Consider the following 20,977-nt stretch of genomic DNA (forward strand, 5'->3'; position numbering starts at 1 on the left):
CTTTAGCAATGCTCTGTCTGCTGACCCGAGGCGATTACAGCAACGCCGAGGCTCCAATTTCTGAAAGTCTCTGAAGGGAGAAGTTTTGAGATCACTTTGCACTCTGAGACCTGCATGTTTTCTTGCTGTAAATGTGGAGAAATCTAGGAGAGAGAGGTGGTTAAAACCTCTGACTCACATCCCAGAGGAATATATTCTTTGTGCGGTTGTGCTGGGCCGGGCAGCACACAGTGTACAGGACGGGGCAGTGAAGTCGGAGTAACCCTGCCCTCTACAACCCCGGCGATGTTGACACAGCCTGAAGGGGAGCACAGAGGAGATGAGAGCCTGAGATTATCACTGCAGACAGGGGAGTGGAATGTCATTTGCTTGTAGCTCCTCTCCATCAGGACTGGTAAAACCCAAACACAGAAGGAAGACGAAGGCAGACGCCCACGCATGGTTTGAGAGTGTAACAGAGATAAGCAGGCACAGGGACAAAGCCAGGGGCTCTAACTTTAGCACAAGAAAAACTGGTTGCAGCACAGAGCTGGTTGTCTTCTGAAAGCCTTCTGGAGACAAGGGTCTGTCCAGGTCACCTGCAAGCAGCTAGTGACGCTGCCCAGGAATGCATACAGGACATTGCTCCCTTGTCACCTGCCCCCTCGGTCCTCAGACAGCTTCGGTGAGGCAAGAGCCAGCTACACCTGGTCTCTGCTGGGGCCCAGTGGCGATGTGGCTAACACTACCACCTTTGCAATGGCAAAGTTTGTCATCAGATAGAGCGGGTATGCTTGCAGATGACAGAAAAAAGACCAACTGGCAGAGAGGAGGAAAGCAGAACTGAGAGGGATGCTCAGATGGGATGGCAGTTGTTTGCTTGGTTTTGTTCCATGAGGAGCCAGGGTTAGAAAAGAAATCGCTTCCAGGAGACACTTTCTCAGCAGAGCAGCTTCGGAGCAACTCCTTTGTGTTGCAGGGCCTTTCCCCAGCCAGCCCTCCCCCCCGGCATTGCAACATCTCTCGCTTTCCAAAGAGACAGGAGCCCAAAGAGCAAACACAGGAAACCCCAGCCCCGGTCAAGGTCTGGGAGGTAAATTTGTAACTTCGGACGGATCGTGAGGATGCTGCTCTGTAATATGTAAACACTCATTTCTTTTTCCAACAGCCCAGCACAGCGGAGAGCTGATTCCAAACCTCCCTTCATGGTTGAGTCTGCTGAAGAGACAGGACGCAGGTTGGAAATGCAGCCGGACACGCAGGCTCCTTATTCCCTGGAGACAGGCTCCTTCCCTCACTTCTGTAAGTCCTTGCTCTGACCCCACGTGAATCGGCTTGCCCAGCCGCCTGTAGCAATAGGCACCGACTGAACAGAGCCTTTATGGGAGTTTAACTGAGGCACCGGTTTTGGAAAGAAACCCTCATAGCGCTGCGCTGCACTCTGCATTGCAGGAGGGAAAAGCTATTTAACAGGGGTGGTGGAGATGTGATGGGACAGATGGGCTGTGGAAGGAGGTGGCAGCTCTGTACCCAAAGGTCTCTGGTCTGATTTGGGGCAGGAAGTTGGTGAGATGAGCTTGCCAGGTCTCTTCCAGACCTGATTTCTGTGAGTCTGTGCTTTCGTCCTGCAACGGAGGGAAAGAAAAGTGTTCAGAGTGTGGAAGGGGATACTTCAGGGGTGAGGGTGGCAATGGCTTATACTAAAGGAGTTCTGAGGATCAGCTTATAAAGGTTAATAAAGGACAGGTGGAAGTTACATGTAAAGCTAGTCAAGAATTTTCCATTAGAATAATATTTTTAAGAAAGTGATGTTTCTCCAAAAACTGAAGCTCTCCCTGGATAAATATTGATTTTGTCAAATATATTGAATATGTGTCTGTGTATGTACAGAGAGAGAATTCCACTGGGAAGATGCCATAATGCTCTAATTCATTTCAGATCCCTTTGAACCTGGTTTGTGTTTTGAACTGACTCAATGTGTTTCACTATCTCTGCTGCATATGAACTCTGCAATATATGTATAACAACGTTCTGACCAAAAGGAGTATATTTACTTGCCTTTATATATTTCCAAGTCACATAAAATTTAAAACAACAACTTCTCTTGCTGCTTTTGTAGTAAATATGTCACATATCAATATCAAGTTTAATTAGCATCAGCAGATGATACACTATTTGTCTGATTCCTGTACATGAGGTAAACCAGTGGCACAACACTGGAATTGATCTGATCGGATGCAAAGTAACCGTTGCATGCAGGGCCGAATCCTGGGAATCCAAACCCACCTGTCTTGGGCAGATCAGAGGGCTGGAGGGACTGCGGTGAAGTTGCTTTCCCCCCATCTTTCACTCCCTTCCCTTTGCTACACGGAGCACGGCTGTCCTTAGTGTGTTTGAGCCAGGCTCAGGGGAAGGGGACTTTGGCAAAAGGCAGAACTGAGAGCTAGGCAGGAACTTGAAAGCATTTTGGAAAAACCACCTAGGCTTGTGCCTGCTGACAGTGCTGACATACAGGTTCCCGCACGAACCCTGTCCAATTCTAGCGGGATTTCTGTAGTGCCACACAAATGGGGAGGCAATGCACAGCTGTAAGGCATCCTTGGTGCGTTTCTGTGTTGGCAGAACCCATGTTATAACCACCTGGGGCACTGAGGAATCACTGTCATTTTTAAAATTTCTATTCATTTATTTTTACAAGTACTCCAAACCATCAACTTATCTGGGTCTAAAGCACTTCCAGGGTGAGGGGAGTTTGGGTCAAATTCCACCAGTTTTGGAAGAGTCACTGGCTTTTTACTGGGGTGATTCACTTTATACATGAGAAACTGACAGCAAATGCCTGGATGCCAACAGTTCCATTTCCTACAGAAACCTGGACAAATAGGTGTGCACGTAAAGTGAAGGACAGAGATAAAATGATGTTCAAGGCTCAGAGATCTAAAAAGCTGATCTGGGTCATGAGAGCCAGAAGGGCATCCACCCCACCAGCGTACCCTCATCCCTCAGGATGAAGGAAGGCTGCACAAAAGCTCTGCCTGGTGCTCAGCCCCACTCTCAGGTGTAGTCCCCAGACTCTGTTGTCTGGAAGCGATCCACAAAGGATTTGTCACCAGCTACAGCCAAGAGAACCCCGAGTTGAAGTCTAGTGTGTGCTGCCAAAGCCAGCTTGCAGGTACTCACAGGTTAGCCCCTTCCACTCTGCATCTGTCAATAAAGCGAGCATCCTTCCCATCCTGACTTTTCCCAGCTGACCTTTTTAAGCACGGTTGCAGGTTCTGCCCGATCTTCCCTTTGACAGTTCTGAAGATTCATTCCGAACTTTGCAGAGGCAATTGGTTTACAGGAGAGATCAGCAACCTTTCATGAGCGCAGGGCTGGCCTGCCTTTCTCTTCCTCAAAAACAAGCTCACGCATGCCTGAAAACACTCAGGCAGGGAGATGGGAGATGCTGCCTTTACAATGGACGAGATGGTTCCCTTTGGGCAGTGAGCTTGGAGCTGGCTTTTGCATGAGAAAGAAATTTCTGTATTGAAGTCAGGGAGCTGGGAAATCACAGGTGACTGAAACAACAGGAGCAAATCCGACTCCATCTTTCATGTAACTCCATTGACCTTCTAGGGAGAAAACTTTTATTGCTGAGCCTGCTGCTTGCAGCAGAGAGGGGACAGTAAAAGCCCTTTAATTAGCTGATGAGAAGGAGTTTTCTTCTAGGCTAGACCTAGAGTGTTGTAGCAGGCGTTACTGCAGTGATAACAGTAGGGGAAAGGGTGGGTGAGTGGATGTTTATTGCAGGTGTTTTGAGTCTCCTCTTGGATCTACTTCAGCTGAAAACCCAAGGCCTTTTTACCCAGAGGATGAGGTTAGAGAATGGTTTGGAGTTAGATTTCTCTTCTCTTGCTGTGATCCTGTTTGGCTTCTCTCCTTGCTCCTGTTGCAGTAGCTTGCCAGGGTGATTCAGAAGTTGAGCTGATAGTCCTCACCTTGTGTGGTGCCTGGTTCTGCTCTAGTCTTGCTGTAAGTGCCTTGGTTGTGCTGAATAATATTGTACTGCCAAGTAGGTGCTGCCTCTCTGGGGAGGGGTGCTGGGCTGCCCTTGGGGAAGGGAGAGGATGAGGCAGCAGGGTGCTATCTCAAGGCTCACCCATGTGTGTGACAGTGCAGGCAGAGAGGAAGTCTCTGGGAAACTGTGATAATGCAATAAATGAGAGTAAAAATCCAGAATGTGCCAGGATGGGGAGGCACAGTGTGGTGGAGTGGTGCTTTGCTATGTCCTGCAAACAACAGTGTGTAAGGTCTTCTCTATCTGGGTGATGTGAGCTATCTGGAGTAGGTTTCTCTGTGCCCTCTCCTATGGAGGAGCGTCACATAGGAGCGAGCCTGAAAAAGCCAAGCAGCAGTGTGGTGGCTCTGATGTGCCAGGATGCTAATGCCTGCTCTGTCCTTGATGTCAGTGGCTGCTGAGCACAGCTCTCCCCTCAGATGGGCCCTGCTGCCCTGTGGGTTTTCTGCAACGCTCTTGTTTGCTTTCTTGTTATGGCTTTTTAACAGGAAGCCTTTGACACGATTCTGGCAGAAATTGCTCTTGCCTTGGCCTGCCCCTTCTGAGCTTTCTCCAGAAACATTATTGGATCCCAAACAAGGAATTTTGGGGCCAGGGCTTGGATGGCCCTGTTTGTTACCTGTGAGGGGTGTTGGAGGTGGCGGCTGCAGTGTGGGGAGGCTGGGCTGCCTCCACACCCAACTAGCAGAAATCCTGTGCTGTCTGGAGTTTTACAAGGGCTTTATCTGTACTTTTGGGCGTAGTTTATATTACTGTGGTTATATATATATATTTATTACTAGAGGAAAGCCTCTGGTTTTGGTGCTTTGAGGAAGAGAAGCATAACGCTACAAATCTAGTAGGTGAAGCTGCATTCAGAGACCGAGAGAGGCTTGGGGGTGGATTCTTTTCTCCTTGGCACCAACCCTGCTGGGCTTGAGGGCACAAAGTCGAAGTACACAAGGAATCTGGATCTCCTTCTAAAAACAAACAAGATCTGAGTTTGCAGTGCCTCAGCACCCTGGGGAGTACGTGGTGCGTCTGCTGCAAACCCAGAGCAGATGAAATTGGCTGAGGAGTTTGGCTGGTTTGAGGTGCAGGCTCACTCCTTCCCCTTGGGTCCGTCTCCTTGGAAGGAGGCATCAGAGCAAAGATGCCTCGGGCTGCGTACTGGGGGGCATGTTTGCTGACATAGGAGCCAGCAAGGTTACAGGAGGATACAGCAGTGTTGTGGGAGGGAGGCTGCCTCTGTGTCTGGCTGGCCTTGAGGGCAGTGAAGGGGTTAAATCCCACCCATTCTGCCCAATCAGTCTGGCTTGCCCGTAATAACCAATTAACAGAGTGTAATTGTGCAAATCCATATGTGGCAGTAATTACCAGGGAGATTAATGGATTCCTTCCTTTCTAAGTGGACCCCACTGCAGCTTGCCAGCATCCTCCCACCACCTGAAAGGACTCAGTGAGGGGGGAAAGCAGGAGCAGCTCTTCCCTGGACGCTCTGTGATGAAGCTGAGCAGACAGGGAGGCCCATGGGGACTGCCTGGTGCTTGTTTAAATAATACTTTTCATCTCCCTGCGTTTCCTTACATACAGCTCGCTGCTCCCTGGCTCGGACCCGGACTCCCAAGGACAGTTCGTGCCCAGCCTGCCGGAGCCTGGACTGCCGTGTCCCTGCCCTCCCCATTGTCCATTCATTCCCTGTTCCCCTTTTCCCTGTTTAACCTAATTGCTGCAGAATATCGTGTTTGTTTGCCCTCTTGTTTTGTAGCTTTGTTATTTTAGTTGCAATGGGTAATCCAGCAAACTGTTAAAGGCATACACGAGGCAAGGAGGGGACAGCAGGGCGCTTGGGGCAGATTTTCAAGCCAGGCAATGGGGTTGCATTTGGGTGATGGCAGCTTGAAGGCAGGCTGGGACTGCCACGTGCTTTAGGATGGGTTTTCTTAGGGATATATGGCCACAGAAGCACAGTGACCCTGCAGCAGGTGAATACTCCTCCCTCTGAATGCTGTGGGTGGAGAAACAGGGCACTGAGTCCTGCTGAGGGAGAAGGGGGTGCATTTGGGGACCTGTCCTTGGGTAGGTCACCACCTGGGCAGCATGGGCTCCTCCACAGTTGCACCAGCACCTTGAACAATTGAGATGCAAAACTGCCTGTCCCATTCAGCAGCCCTGGCCAGCCTTGCCTCTGCATCACACACGTGGTCTGAGCCCTGCTGACCTGTGGAGCTGGGAAGCGCTTGGCCCTGTTTCCATGCTGGGTGATGATCCCCATTTGTGCAGAGTCAGCCCATGGGGAGGGCTGATGTGCTGGCCATGGAGCCATCCATCCCTGGCTGCACGCACAGGGCCGTGGGTGCCCCAGCAGCGGCTGTGGTTGCTCGGCTGGGGATGGGGCAGGTGGCTGAGGAGCCAAGTTCCCTTTAGGGCCTGGGATGGCAGGGAGCGATTGCATCACAGCTCCCATCAAGTATCCTTGCATCCTTGCTGCCTTCCTCAGCTGGCCAAAAAAGTGATACTGGGGCTTGAACCTGGGTAATTTTTTTTTTTTTTTAAGCCCCCTGTGTGTAGGCTGAGACTTGGGGTAGGACAGAGCTGTGTGTGCTGGGTGAGGGCATCCCGTGGGTGTAAAAAGCAACCAGACGGAGCCAGGCCAAAGGTCTGTCTTGCACATGGTGGATGCTTGCAGGGGAGGTAGGAGCAGAGTGTGCTCAAGTGTCCTTCCTCCAGCAGGTATCTCCAAGCAGTCTGCCCTGAACCATTTGGCATCTTCCATCAGTGATAACTGTGTGGGTCCAGGACTGGCTGCCCCCAAAATCTGTAGTAATATCTGCACAGACATCCTGCAGAGCACTGGCTGGCCCTTGCCTGGCTGTTCTCCCGTAGCCCTGGCCCCATTTACTGCCACATACACAGTGATGGATGTGAATGACCTTTTTCTTATTGCTGACTTGTTACAAAGGCCAGGATTGTGGCTGGTCTGAGGGAACGGCTGTTCAAGGTGCTCAGCAGAGACGTGAACAAGGCTATTCTCCAAGGAGGCTTACAGATGATGGGGGAGCTTTGGGGGGATCCTTGCCTGGAGGTGATGGGAATTTACAGAAAGTTGCATCTTCCTAGAGGACAGGCAGAGGTGGAGAGCCCTGTCAAAGATGCTGCTTCTGAGTCTGCTTGCTTGGGGTCCTGGGAGCCAGCCTGCACCAATAGCTGGGCCTCCAGCCAGCAAGAGGCACTGGGGCAGCCCTTGAGTATTGCAAATGTGGTGGTTTTGTTTGTCAGAGAGCTGTGTCCACTGGTGTCAGCTGAGGCCCTCGACTATTTTAGCTCTTCTGTTTCACCTGACCAAGGGTTCATCAGTACTCCTCTTCCCTTGCTGCTGTGTCATCCTAGGTTAGAGGTTATGTGTGCCAAAGCACAGCTTGTAAATGAGCCTGTTCTGCTTGCAGGAGCTGGAAGTAGCTCATGTCTTAGGGGAGCCGTCTTCTCGGACAGCTTCCCACCTGGCACAGGTACCCAGGGGGATTCAGAGAAGTACTTGGTGCACTGAGGGATAGGTTTTGCACAATTTCTGGGATGCTTGAATTGTTGGGTCTTTGTTGCCCTGGATTTTAGGTTCCAGGGCTGCAGGATTTAGTGGATAGGTATGATGTAATAGCCTTGCTAATGAAATGAACCAGGGGAAACTGATTTGTGTGGTTATGGCTTGGCTCTTACCTGTCCAAAGTTCCCTGTGGGAACAGCCCTTGGCTTGTGCTGACTCTCAAAGTGTGCTTGGGAACCATCTGATGGAAAGTGCCAGGGACTGTGTTTACAACCAGCAGGACAGACCCTAGGATTGTGTTTGTGTCCTGGTACTGGTGAATTTACTGGTATAGATTAGCCTTTGGGGCTGTGCTGCTGGTTGGCAGCTGGAAAGCTTAAGACCTGAAAAGAGACTGGGCTCCAGAATTTTTTTAATGTTTGGCTAGCAGAGGAGACAGCTCTGTGTTGAAGAAGCTGCTCTGGGATCTTCAGGTCTTGCTTTTAAGAAACCTGCACATTGCATATTAAAAGTCAGCGCACACCAGTGCGGTGCCAGTACTCAGTGTGCATTGCTGCGCTCATGTTGTCCTGGGCCCTTTTTCTGCTTCTGCTGTGCAGAGGCTGCTCCTTATGCTCAGAGGCTTGAAAGGACGGGGCTGAAACATGTGGCTGTGGGCAGGTGCTCACTCCTTTCTCTCTCTTTCTACTGGGAAGAGGTTGGGGGGCAGAGAGCAGATATTTGACAGTGCCAGCAAATGTCATTCCACATCCTTGCAAATTCTTCACGCGTTTGCTTCTTGCTGCTGTGCTGTCTTGGCTCTGCATGGTGTGGTCTGGGCTTGCCTTGATACAGGGCTGTTCCTTTCTGTGGGGCACAGGGAATTTTGTCATGCTTATGTGGCTTTAAATACCAGTGGATTTTCCATTTGGTGCAGGGAAACGTGGCTTTTTGGAGGAGAATATATTTGAAATGCAATGGAGGGCACTGATGAGGAAAGGAATGCTCACTGTAGCTGGCTCCTTACCTGCCCTTTGGCTGCGCAGGTGGGTGAAGGGTTTTAAACATGGAGAGGAACTGATCTCGTGGGAGAAGGCTTTGGCTGAGTTTCGTGTTGTGTTTTTCTCCCTTTGGCTGCCACTGAAAGCTGAGTCCTAGGGGAAGGATGGCTGCTAGAAGAGATGAGGGATGTGCGTATCTGTCAGGGCAAGGCAAAGAGATGGCTCAGTCCCCTGAATGTCAAACAGACCAGGCTGGTGGAGGCTGGAACTCATGTTGGTAGGATCTATAGAAAGATGATCACAAAATGAACGTGTTGGTTTTCTGTGAAGCCGAAGCCTGCATGGCTTAGGGGGCAGATCCAGACGGTCACGAGTGGAATTGTCGGAGCCACCAGTGCAGTCAGAGGCAGTGAGGTGGTTGTATCCTGCCTCTCCTGTCTTCTTACTGCTGTTTATGAGGGGTGTCTTTGGGCTCCAGCTCTGCAGCATAGCATTGAACAGGGTGTGTCAATGATGTGGGCTGATTTATTGTTTTGGGGCTTTTTGTGTGTGGTTTTTGTTGGGTTTTGTTTGTTGTTTTTTTCCCCTGGTGACTCAGAGGCGTTATAGGTGTGAGCTGGGGGCTTGCAGTGCGCAGAGTTGCTGTGCAGATAGTGCTAGGCCAGGGTTGCTGATCAGAGGATTTGAAGGGATGGAAACTTGTTCCAAGACTTGCTTGAAACTCAGTGGAGCTCGGGAGAGCCATCCCCAGGAAGATCATGTCATTGCAGAAACAGATGAGACCTTTGTGCGTTAGAGGAGACAGCAAAGCATTGAGAAACCTCCCTCTCCCTCTTTCATGCAGACACACTTGGGTTTTAGTGGTATTTTATTTCCTTCCTTGCTCTCAGGGGACCCAATAGACAGGCTGAAATCTGTTGGAAAAAGGTTAACTGAGCCAGTGGCATCTAAAGAAGTGAAACAGAGGTGGGATCCAGGTGAGCTGCCTGCCTCCTGAGGAGCTGCAAGCATCCTAGGAAAGGGGCAGCAGCCCCACCACTCCACCATGGCTTGTAAAAATGCCTCGTTGACTCGAGCAAGGACTAAACTACAAAGACAGCTGGCTGAGAACACTAACTAAAGCTGTGCCTCAGTGATATGGTAGATGTGGCTTTTGGGCCCTTAGTCCAGATGAAAAATCTCCATGGCCACATGATGCAAAGTGCTAATCTGGTGTAAATGCTGCCACCTTCAGATCTTTTTAAATTATAGTAATGGGCCAACTTGATAAGGCAGGTTTTATCCTGGATCAGATACACTGGCTGCCACACAGCAGATCGTATTGTAGACATAAAAGTGCAGGAGAGACAGGAGTGATTCAGTGAAAGCTGGAGTCCTTGCTATGGCATTAATGTGACAGTGTGCAGTCTGATGTTTGCACCTGATCCAGGCAGTGCTCCATGGAGGAACCCAGTGTGAGCAAGCTTGAAGCTGTGGCCTTTCTGGTGTCGTGGTTTTAACCCAGCAGGCAGCTAAAACAACCATGCAGCCGCTCGCTTGCTCCCTGCCTCCCCGTCTTCGCCCACCCCCCCGCCCCCCCCGTGGGATGGAGGAGACAGTTGAAAAGAAAAAGGTAAAACTCGTGGGTTGAGATAAAGACAGTTTAATAGGACAGAGAAGGAAGGCAATGATAATAACAACAATAAAAGAATATACAAAACAAGTGATGCACAGCACAATTGCTCAGCACCCAGAACCAATACTCAGCTAGTTCTTGAGCCCACCTGCCTCCCAGCCCCCCTCCCAGTTACATGCAGAGCATGACATCATATGGTATGGAATATCCCTTTGGCCAGTTGGGGTCAGCTGTCCTGGCTGTGTCCCCTCCCAGCTTCTTGGGCGTCCCTCTGTCTTCTCGTTGGCAGGACAATATGAGAAGCTGAAAAGTCCTTGACTGCTTGGCAACAACTACAAACATCAGTGTGTTATCAACATTATTCCCATCCTGAATCCAAACCACAGCACGATACCAGCTGCTAGGAAGAAAATTAACTCTATCCCTGCCAAAACTGGGACAGCTTGCTTGGAGAGAGCATGGATTAGAAATCTAAAGGTACATGCTGATCTCCCCTCTCCCATGGCAGGGTACAGAGGCGCCTGGATTGAGATGTCTTATGATGGCTATCAACCTTCTGGGCTTTTGGGGCCTGGCTGCTGTGGCTGGGACCATGGGGACCAGGCTGTGGCTGGTGATGGCTACTGTGCCCTCAGCCATGAAGGTATTGGTGCTAGCCCCTGATGTGAAGCTGTTCCTCTTGGATGCCTCTAAGCCTTCCTCCCCTGAGAAAGGAGCTACTCAGAGCAGAAGTAACCCCTGTTACCTTGAACTCCAAGATATCTCCATTTGCCTGTCTGGTATAAATAGACCATCTGAGGCAGCTGGATGTGATGGAGATTGACAGGTTGTCTCTGGAGTTTTGCACTTGCTGAAGCAGGAGGAAATGTAAAAGCATGAACGTGGGGATGCACAGAGTGAGAGTCACAAGCAAAGCCCCCAACTGCACAGGAGGCTGTGGGGGATGCAGGTGGGAACCCTTTGTGGCCTTGTGCAGGGCGCTGCTGTGACGAGACCTTCCCACTCTGTGCTGAGCTCTGGTGGTCATCAACAAATGCAAGGTCCAGCAGATACCTTGCGTGGCTGGGCTGTCCCCTGCCACCTGTATGCCACCCAGCTCAGGCCCTTGCCAAAGGAGGGGAATGTAGTCTGCTCGCAAAAATCCAGGTTTGCCAGCAAAAGAGAATGAAGAGTGGAGCAGAATCTGGGGGGAAAAAAGGGGGGGGGGGGAAGGGGAGCTTTTGGAAATTTTTTCCAGGAGTTCTGCAGAGATGGGGGGGGGGCACCAAGTTTTACTGAGGTAGTTGGTTTCTGGGTAGTCAGAGAAGCCCTGAAATCTGTAGGTTTATTGTTAGGGAGGTGTTCTTTCTTTGTGTTGTGGTTTTCTTGGGGTTTGGTTTGTTCTTTTGCTTGTTATTTTGGTTTTTTTTAAGAGTCCCCATCCCTACAAGCAACAATGCAGAGTTTACCTTGTCAAGGAACCATCTTCTGTTGAAATACTTCCTCTGAGAAATGGTTGTTGTGGGGGAAACGGCAAAATTGCAGGCAGTTGCATGGGCTGTGTCTTCTAAGGTTTCTCTGAGAACTTTTTTTTTTTCAGGAGATGAGGAAATCTTGGTCTTCAGAGTGTAGTTTTCTTTGAAGCAAGGTAACTCAGCTGTTTTCAGGCTTTTTGCAAAAATCCCAGCTTCACATTGTGTGTACAGCACGGTTAGAGGGGCTTGCATTTCAATGACAACCTGTAGGTCCTCTGGCACTCTGACTCAGAAGTTTTCTTGCAGGGTGCTATCAAGTGAACCTTTTCTTCACCTGTCCTTTGAAAGCCCCTTGCTGAACACCAAGTGATGTGTCAAAGTGGACTTTAAGAGCTGAGTGTTCATTTCCCACCCAAATCTTCTCCGGACATGCAGGCCTTTTGGTCGGAGACCTGCCTTTGGATCTGAGTGACTTTAGCACCTGCCGATAGATATCTTGGCTTCATTTGGTCCTCATCCAACCTGAAATCCTGGTTTTATAGCCCAGTTTGCTTCCTTGCGCCGCTGGCAAGAGAAATCAGGTGCTTGCTTTGAAATGCAGAAGGATGTGTGACTCTCCCAGTTGCAGTATTGTGGTTCCTTTTTTTTTTTGTCTCTAGGATCTTTATTCCAGCAAAGCTAGAAAAGTGGAGTGACTTGTCTGAAAGTAGGCAGGGAGCCACAAGCTTCCAAACCCTGACCCAACCATTGCTCCGCGTTAGGACGCATGCCCAAAATCTTTATCTGGGGTGGCACAAATCTCCTGTATTATGGGCTTGCTTATTCCCCTGCAAACCCAACCCAAAGTAATAGATGCAGTTGACAAAAAAATATTTTCCAGAGGGTCCAAATGGCCTTTTTCTTTTTTTTTTTTCTTTGATCCACCTTCCCAGGAATACTTTGCTGCATGCTTTTCCATGACGCTACCGCTGCTGACCTTTCTGCTCTGGCAAGGGGGAGTCGCTGGGAAGCGCATAGGCAGCGATTCTTTACTGTTACAAAGGCCGGGATTGTTGGCAGTTTGATGCCCCAGAAAGTGTCTAATTGACTTGACTCTCTCTAGCTGGGCTCCAAATGGATTTTCTGCCTCAGGATAGCTCAGCATTATAGTGGACCTGTTGTTTTTGCTCCTCGCATGATATTAAAAAGTGCATTGTTGGAGCAGAAAGCGTGAGTCAGAACGGATGTGTGGAGGGAGCTGCCTGTCGCCTTGCGAATGAGTGCCAGCACAGAGGAGCGGAGCGAGACGGGGTCACCTGCCACCCGCAGTTAGGGGCGGAAAAGTTTCTTGGAGCATCCCAGAGAATGAGCTTGGCTTGATGGTATAGATTACACTTCATACTCAGAAATGGACAGATGTAAACCTGCCCTTTGCATCTCACATAGGGAGCACTAGTATTAAAACATCTCCTCTAATAATTTTGCAATATTTGCCCATTCCAGTGCAGGCTTGGTCCCAGGTGCCCTCTGGGCTGAGCAGACAGCTTGCTCAGGTGTCTCTGTCACCCTGTCATCTGGCACTGGTGCCTGGGAGCATCTCACCTGCATCTGTGTCAAAATGTGCTTGTGCCACCACCGGTGCCTGCTCGGGGTGGGGGGTGGGTGGGTAATTCCCTGGGAGGAGTGGGCAGCTGGGCCCCGCAACCAGCCAAGCTGCTGGAGGTGCTTAGGCAGGCGTAAGAGGATTCGGTGACACTGCTGATTAGTGTCGAGGGCCTCATTAACCGTGCTGGTAATTGAAGGTCTCCCAAGGTTTAAGCAGACTGATCTGCCCTCAGAGCCTGCTCTTGGCTGCATGGGACCGTGATTTTGCAAGGTAGGCAGTGACCTCCCTGAAGCAGCCTGGCACTGGGGATGGTGGGCCATGTCCTCCGTACCCTGGGGAGGGGACCCATGGTGGGTGGCAACTGTAGGGCTCAGAGAGAAATGGGACGGCCTGGCAAGGAGGAGAGGGCAGGTGTGTCTGTGGTGCTGCTGTTTGAAATGCTGCTGCTGGTAATTGCATTAGCCGGAGGAGGCTCTGTGGCTAATTTTATTAGCTTGGTGTCTGTGCTTATTGCTTTACAAGAGACAGCGGTGAGAAAGGGCAAGGCTGGGTGCAGAAGGGATGATGTGGTAGCTTCCTTCCCCTCCATCTCCAAGGGATCATAGGGGACACATTGCTTTTGTCTGTCCCAGGCCAATGCCAACTGGTACAGCAGATAGATGAGGTTGGTTCAGTCCGTTGATTGCCTTGAGAAACCCGGATTCAAGTCCCTGCTCTGCCACTGACTTCCTGTTTAGCCCTGAGCATGTCACCTGATGTCTGCGTGGCCTCCCTTGGAGGCAAGTAGGGAGGGGAATGGGCATTTTGGCTCCTGGGCACTCAGCCTGGCAGCCCCTCTTGCACCTCACTAGCCATATGACAGGAGTCCCAGCTCTAACACCAGCACCCTGTGGGCAGTGGGTTTTCTCTGGGACTCTGTAGCTCTGAAGCAGTGTGCCAGGAGGGAGATGCATGTGCAGCTGTAGGGTTATGAGGGCTGCAACCTTTTTATTTGCATATGCTGTTGCCACATGCACAACCATAGGATGCCTCTGCCTTTAAATAGAGATGGGATGAGGGACTGATGGGATTCTCGGTCATGTTCGGAGTTTTCCTGGTTCAATCCAATGTGCAAGGAATAGGAACCATACTTAATCTCTAGATTTCATGGTTCTGGGGCAGGGTGGGATAAGATTATTCCACGTTAGGCTTTCACATGTTTAGGGTCTAGCTCCGGAGACCAGCATCTCGAAAGCCTTGATGGAGTAGTGCTGGGAGGTCTTTGAGATACTATTCCAAGACTGCTGAAATATTAGCTGCAGTATGTCGACCTTGGAAAGCTAATGGGGAGGCAAGTGAGTCAGGGACCCAAACACAACGTTGGTGTCTCGGTTGGCTTGAGTTGGCATTGCTTTGTCGGGAGTCCCACTGTGACTGATGCCCCCCAGGGTGTAGCTGCTGGATGACAGTCAGCAGCACAGAGTCCCATGGCAATGGTTTGCCTTCCTAAAATAACAGTGGCAGTCATAATTTTTTTGTCTGAGGAAAAGGCTTGGAAGGGGTTTCCTTGGAGTTGCTCAGTGTGTGCATGTGTTCTGCAGCACTAAGCACTCACTAACCCAGATCTACTAAAAATCAATAAAGTAATCCACTTACTGCTTGGGACTGCCAACCTTTTTAAGGAGCTCAGAGCTGTTTTGTCGTCTTTCCTCTTGCCTTTCTTCTAAGCTGGAAGAAAGAAAAGAGGGATGGAGAAGGGGTGCTGGCAGAGCTGGACTAAAATCAGGCTCTTTGCTCTGGGCAGATCAATAAAAATAATTCCCCACTAAAACTTCATTAGCACGGAATTAAAGCTGCTGAGATCCCGTGTGGTCAGTAAGAATTAATGCTACTACTAAATCTCAGCACGGTTGGCGCTTAAAGCGCAGAGCCCCTTCGTTGCTCGCACCTCCCTGTCCCAGCGTTGCTGTGGCTGAACTGGCCGTGCAGCTGGCTCTGCTCCCGCTCTGCCCCACAGCTGCTCCGTGGGGACACAACCCTCTTGTCCAGCCTGAGGGCAAGGGACGGGCCAGGCTGAGATGGTGGCAAGGTGCAACTCAAGCAGGTGGAAGCAAAACTGTTGTGCAAGGGTGGATTTGTCTCTCAAAACAGTGGCTCAATTCTGAGTGCTGGTGGGGACCAGGGGGTTGATGACCCTGGTGTGTCTCTGCAGGGTGATGGGCAGATGATGGGGACAAGTCTCTGGGTGGGTGCCGGACAGGCAGGCTTCCCGTTGTGCCAGAGCTTTCCCTGAGACAGGATCTGAGAAACATCCCTCTGGTAGGCTGTGCTTGAGGCTGCACAAAATCCCTCTTTTCTGTGGAAGTCTTGGATCTTATTGAGGGGGTATGTGTGAAAATCACTTCTTTTGGAAGCAGATTGTTTGTTGGGGTTTTGATTGAAAAATGTTTCTTTCAGTCTTGTCACAGAGGGGAAAAAAAAAAAACCTCGCCCTGCTGAGAAATCCAATTTTCTATCCAGAGATTGAAACAAGTCACCTTGCAGCAGGCTCCTCTGCGTCGCCCTGGGTTTCTGCTTGCAGGGCCTTGGGGCATCCCTGCCTCATGCCTGGCTCTTGCCTCCTGCCCCTCACAAGGATCCTCAGCGTGGCTGTTAAACGGACAGCACAGGAGGCAAAGCCAGCATTATCCTGAAATAGCAAACTTTGACTACAGGTTAGAAATCCCTGTGTTTGCCACTTGGATTAGTACAGGGTGGAGAGGGGTTTTGGAGGGACCCATAGTTGAGTGCGGGGCAGCACCCACTGAAACAGGAGCTGTGCCTACAGCTCCGGCACCTGGATGTAGCTGTGGACGCTTGGAGGAGGGCTGGCTCTTGCTGAGGACGTTCACTGGGGACGTCCTTGTTGTATGTTGGGATGGTGGCAGGGGAGGACACAAACTCAGCTGCACAGGGAGAGGGTCAGGACATAGCACCACACAGATGCTGCTGGTTGTCAAACCCTCTGGTCTCCCTTCCCCGGAGCTCACAACTTGTGGCCTGTGAGTGGGGCGCATAAGCATGCTGCTCGGCTGCCTCTAGAGCAGTTCTGCAGTGCCATTGCTGTTTGTGCAATAAAACAAATGAGATGTGAAAGGTGGCCAGATAGAAAATACGAGAGCGATCTCTTCTGCTTGTATTTCCCCTGCAAGACTGCAGTTACTTGTTTTTTGCCTCAGTAGAACCTACTCTGAATACTGATTTTTTTTTTTTTTTTTTTTTTTTAAACCATGAGAAGAACCAGTGTGCGTATACCTGGGCCACAGCTAATGGGCTATGTAGAACACTGATACATTTGCCTGCAAACCTTCTTGCTCCTGACACCAGCCCAGTTATTTATTCATACTGCTAAGTGGAGATGTGCTCCCAAATGTTAGGCTCCTGTGCCCAGATAAATTCAAGTCCTGGAGTTGCTCTGATGTACCTGCTACCCATAAAGAGCTGCGCATCTGTGGCATGGTATCCTCCCGATATTGCACATTATCGGGTGCTTGCAAACAGATGCAGAGCAGAAATGGGAGGAAGCCAAGTCACCTTTTTAAAATAACTTTAAAATCATTAATGTGGAGGGGTGGGGGGAAAAACAAACCCTTCCCTTGCTTAAACTCTTTGGCTAGGGAGAAATGGATATGGCAATGTCTGAGAGCCAAGCAAGAAACAGAGCTAACAGGGTAACCTTTCCTTCTGCACCCGCAATGCCTCAGGGCTGACGGCACCTCAGTCAGCATTTGCCTGAGCTGCGGCTGGATGCTGTGAGCAGCTCTGCTGGCATGTTGCGTGCCTTTCCCTTAGTGCATGCTTAGTGCCAAAGTGCATGCTTAGTGCATGCTTAGTGCCAAAGGGCAGCATGGGCCCTCAGGTGTCCTGGAGGGGGCCAAGAGCTAGTAGGCCCCTGAAGGATGCCAAATATCCTAATCTGTTCTTCTCCCCCCCCCCCCCCTTTTTTTTTCCTCGCTGCTTGTACAGCATGCTCCCCATCCTGTACGCTGGGGTCATACGTGGCTTCTCTGGGAAGGCAGAGCCCCTTGCTGGCCCTGTGCCCCCTTTTTCTGCTGCACAGCTGGTACCAATGGCAGGGCTGCAACCTCCTCCTCCTCCAACATGGCCCTGCACATAAGTCATTGCAGACCTTGCTATCTGTTCACTTTATAACCTTGGGCAAAATTCCTCCCTCCTCCATTCCTTTGAGGTGACTTCATCCCAGGTCACCCAGATCAGAAACCAGCAGCAGTGGGCTGTGCTATTGCCTGCATCCTGCCTCTCCCCAAAATTGCAGCAGTTGGGTAGGGGGGCTTGCCAGGCGGGGAACTGGGACTGCTCCCCCTCCAGACTACCGGTCACTGGAGGAGGCAGTGCTGGAGGCTGCATGTGGCTTTGCCCCAATCTGGCAACTGGCTGCTTATTTCTACCTATTTCCTGCAGTACTTCGTTGTCAGGGTGGGTGGGCATTAAATTAAAGTTGTGGATGTACATATGGGACTGTCTGTGAAGCCTAATGCATTTTGTTGCTGTGGCTGTGAATGCTTTACTGACTGTATATGGCACGAATTGAGCCCCCTGGACTCTGTCCTGTGTCTCTACCTCTTCTCATCCCACACAGCTTTAGCAACTGGCTAATGAAGCTTTTTGGGGGTGGTTTGGGTGTTTTTTGGACCCCTTCGGATGGGGTTGGGGAGGGGAGTTGAACTTCCCGTTCCACTAGCCCTGGGAAGGTCCAGGTCCTCCTCAGCCTTGGCTGTTTCCTAGGGGTGGTGGCAATCTGGCATCGCAGGGGCCACGACTTGGTGCTAGGAGCACAGCTGAGGCAAGGATCAGTGTGGGATGGGAGTGCAGAGCTCCCTGCCCTGCCAAGCTCTAGCCCCTAAGCGCTGGGATGGCTGCACGTGTGCTCCTGCCCTGTCAGCCGGCCCGTCCTCGGGGTGCCAGCTCCTCCAGGCGAGGGTTGGCCCTTCGCATGTCTGGAAAACACCTCTGCATGGCTGGGACTAGTATAGCTAATAAACTGCATCGAGTCTTCACTGGTGGAAAAGCAAAGCATCCCCCTCCTTCCCCACGATGCTCCTCCCCTAAACAACTTCACCTCCCACCCTCCTCCCAATTTCTGATCTATACCGGAGCCGTCATGCATTGATCGGCATCTTATCCGGGCGATTATGCTGCCCGGACGGTCTGCCGTGAATTCACAGGGAGCCAAGACAGCTGAGCACTGGAGCCAGCTCTGAGCGGCGGGGAACAAGAGCATGTCTCATCCCGGCGAGCAGCTGCTGCCGGCGTGAAGCGAGGATGAAGCCACAGGAGGAGGCAGCTGCCCCGGCACCCTTGGAGAGCCCCTGCTCCTGCAGAGCCATGTCCCGACCCCGGCGAGCTGTGCCATGCTCCGGGCAGCTTTGAAGTTAGAGGAGGCAGTTGTGTTTGAAAAGGCAAGGGATGAACTGAAGATTAAACATGTATGGGAATTATCCTCACTTCATTAAGTTTCCTGCAGGCTTTGGCAGTAAGTATTTTACTTGTGTTTGCAATCTGTGCCTTCTGGGTTAGGTGGAGGAACTGATCCCACAGTAGGAGTATGGGGGGGGAGGTAAAGGGAATTTAAAAACATATTTAACCTATCTCCTGTGTGGCTGTAACCTACGGTGCCTTGTGCTTATGATTGAAGCTGTGCTGTGAACTTAGCACAGCCAAACTGAGCTGCCTGAAATTATGCAGGCTTGCGTCAAACCCTGACTCTTTGCTCTGAAGTTTAGTACATGGCATTTGAGATGCATGTATGTGTCTCTGTGTGATGGACTGAATCTATTCATTGAAAGAACAGGATCAAACCAAATAAGTATCTTTCCAATTGCATTTTTATTAAGTTGTTGGAAGGAAAAATTACTCTTAGAACATAAAACAGCCCCCAAGAAAATCTAAAGAAGGCTCTTTCCTTGCCTGGTGATCATCTCCTGCCCTTGTGACACAGATACCACCATAATCGTGTGAAGCTGTGTCAGATTAGCCAAATGAGGCTGCACAGCGAGACAGGGGTCTGCAAACGGCTGCGAGCTGCGATACCCCCGCGCACGCCAGCCATGTGTCAGCCCCAATTGCAGAAACCAGAACTGCTCTTGGGAAACGGGCTTTGCAATTACTGGGGCTCGCTCTTTTATTTTTATCTGAAGTTATTCCTCTTGTCCTCACATGGGGGATGTGTAAGGGGAACGCGTTGAGGAGCCGCAGGGCGCTCCCCAAGCGAGGCAGGGAGCGGGCAGGTTGGAGTGCTTGGCTGCAAGGGGCTGGAGCACCTGCGTGTTGGCTGCTAGCAAAATATTGATGCCGCTCCAGGGAAGTTAAAGTGCGTTGATGCTTGTGGACGTGCAAGGTCTTAGTATCTCTGGAAAACTCCTCAAGTTGTTCCAGGCCCTTCAGTGTGGGTAAATCTCTCCAGGACTCGCTCTGGCAGCCCCCAGGCTGTATACATCAATCTGTTATTTCTCTGCTAGAGAAGAGATTTGTGCAGACACTGGATTGCACATGGAATGTTCCTGCTATACGCATAGCTTTTTTTCCTCCCTCTTGCACCAGATGCTCACCTCTGGTAATTCTCCAACTCCAGAAAAGTCATTGGTATTGCATCAAGTCATCCCTAAGTTTCACAAGCGCTTGACTTTCCAAAATACCTTTTTTAGACAGTTTCTGCAGAAAAGAGACGAATCATTGGAAGAATCTATTGCTCACTGGTGTTTTTAAGAAACAAGCAAAGACAAGCCAAACTCTCTCCTATTGCTGCAATGAGAGTGAAACAATGGGAGTGTTATTTGTGTTTAATTTGTTGAGTATTACAAATTTACAAGGAAGCGAAGGAAAAGTGACATTGAAACTGATGTTCACAGGCACAGATCCCTGTAGAGGCAGGGGTCACAGCTCTTAGCAGAGCCTTTGGGAGATTTCTAGGGGAGGAAATCGGTAGTAGGAGCAGAGGTATTTCTGCTCCACCAACGCAGGCGAAGGCACTATTCTCCAGCCCACCAACAGTTCAATACACTGGGACTTTACCTTTCATTTAAAAGCATATTTAACTGGTGTTTTAACCTGCTTCTAACTTGGTTTAGAAAAACAGAGGTGTTCTCTGCAGGTGAACTTCTGACAGACCTGCAAAAGCATTGGCCAAGTTTTGTTTTGGCTGCTTTAAACCAGTTGCTCTGGCCTGTCCTATGCTCCCTGGATGATATAGAACTGCCGGTCACTGCTCACATCTACTCTGCCCTCAAAGCTGGAGGACTTCCATGCTCCTGAGGCAGCTTGAAGGGTCTGGGGGCTGCCTTTCCCTGGGTTGTTGGGTCTGCAGAAAGGGATTTCTGGCTGTTTGAGAAGGCAATTGCTGCTCTGGCCAGGCAACTTCAGGGCTGTGTGAGAGGCACTCGGGTTTTGAGAGGGATGAAGCAGGATGGATCGTGGTGACCATTGATGGGGGGGGGGTAGCAGCAGCTTCCCGCTGCCTTGGGATCCTCGCCACAAAGCCCGTGCAGGCAACCTGCATCTCTGGCAGGTCTGCAAAATGTTCATTGTCTTTGTTGCTCCCCCCTAAAAATAGTTAGGAAACTGTTCCATGTCCTGCCTGCGCTGTCACCATGAATGGGGACATCGGGGTGGTGCAAAAGGGTAGTGTCCACACTAGACTGTCAGCTTGTTGCATTCATTGTTCTTGTGCTGTGTTGCTGAAGAACAGAACTAAGGTGATGTGGCTGCTCCTGTTCAGCGTGTCTAGCTCTTATTGTGTTCAGATTTGC

At 50.5% G+C, this 20,977-nt stretch overlaps 1 protein-coding gene across 2 annotated transcripts in view; it reads left to right on the forward strand.

The window, feature by feature from the left end:
- Window positions 1-1,134: 1,134 nt before the first annotated feature.
- The window catches only part of RXRG (retinoid X receptor gamma), a 39,245-nt gene continuing 19,402 nt past the window's right edge, over window positions 1,135-20,977 (forward strand). Inside the window, exon 1 of one of the 2 annotated variants that reach the window (XM_075760316.1) lies at window positions 1,135-1,281. In XM_075760316.1, the coding sequence (XP_075616431.1) occupies window positions 1,185-1,281 (97 nt within the window). In that variant the 5' untranslated portion in view covers window positions 1,135-1,184. Of the gene's footprint in view, window positions 1,282-18,509; window positions 18,706-20,977 lie in introns of those variants that run through there. The other variant, XM_010307310.2, reaches the window with a different exon arrangement.

This window comes from Balearica regulorum, chromosome 8 (genome assembly GCF_011004875.1).
Source record: "Balearica regulorum gibbericeps isolate bBalReg1 chromosome 8, bBalReg1.pri, whole genome shotgun sequence".
Classification (NCBI taxonomy): Eukaryota; Metazoa; Chordata; class Aves; order Gruiformes; family Gruidae; genus Balearica; species Balearica regulorum.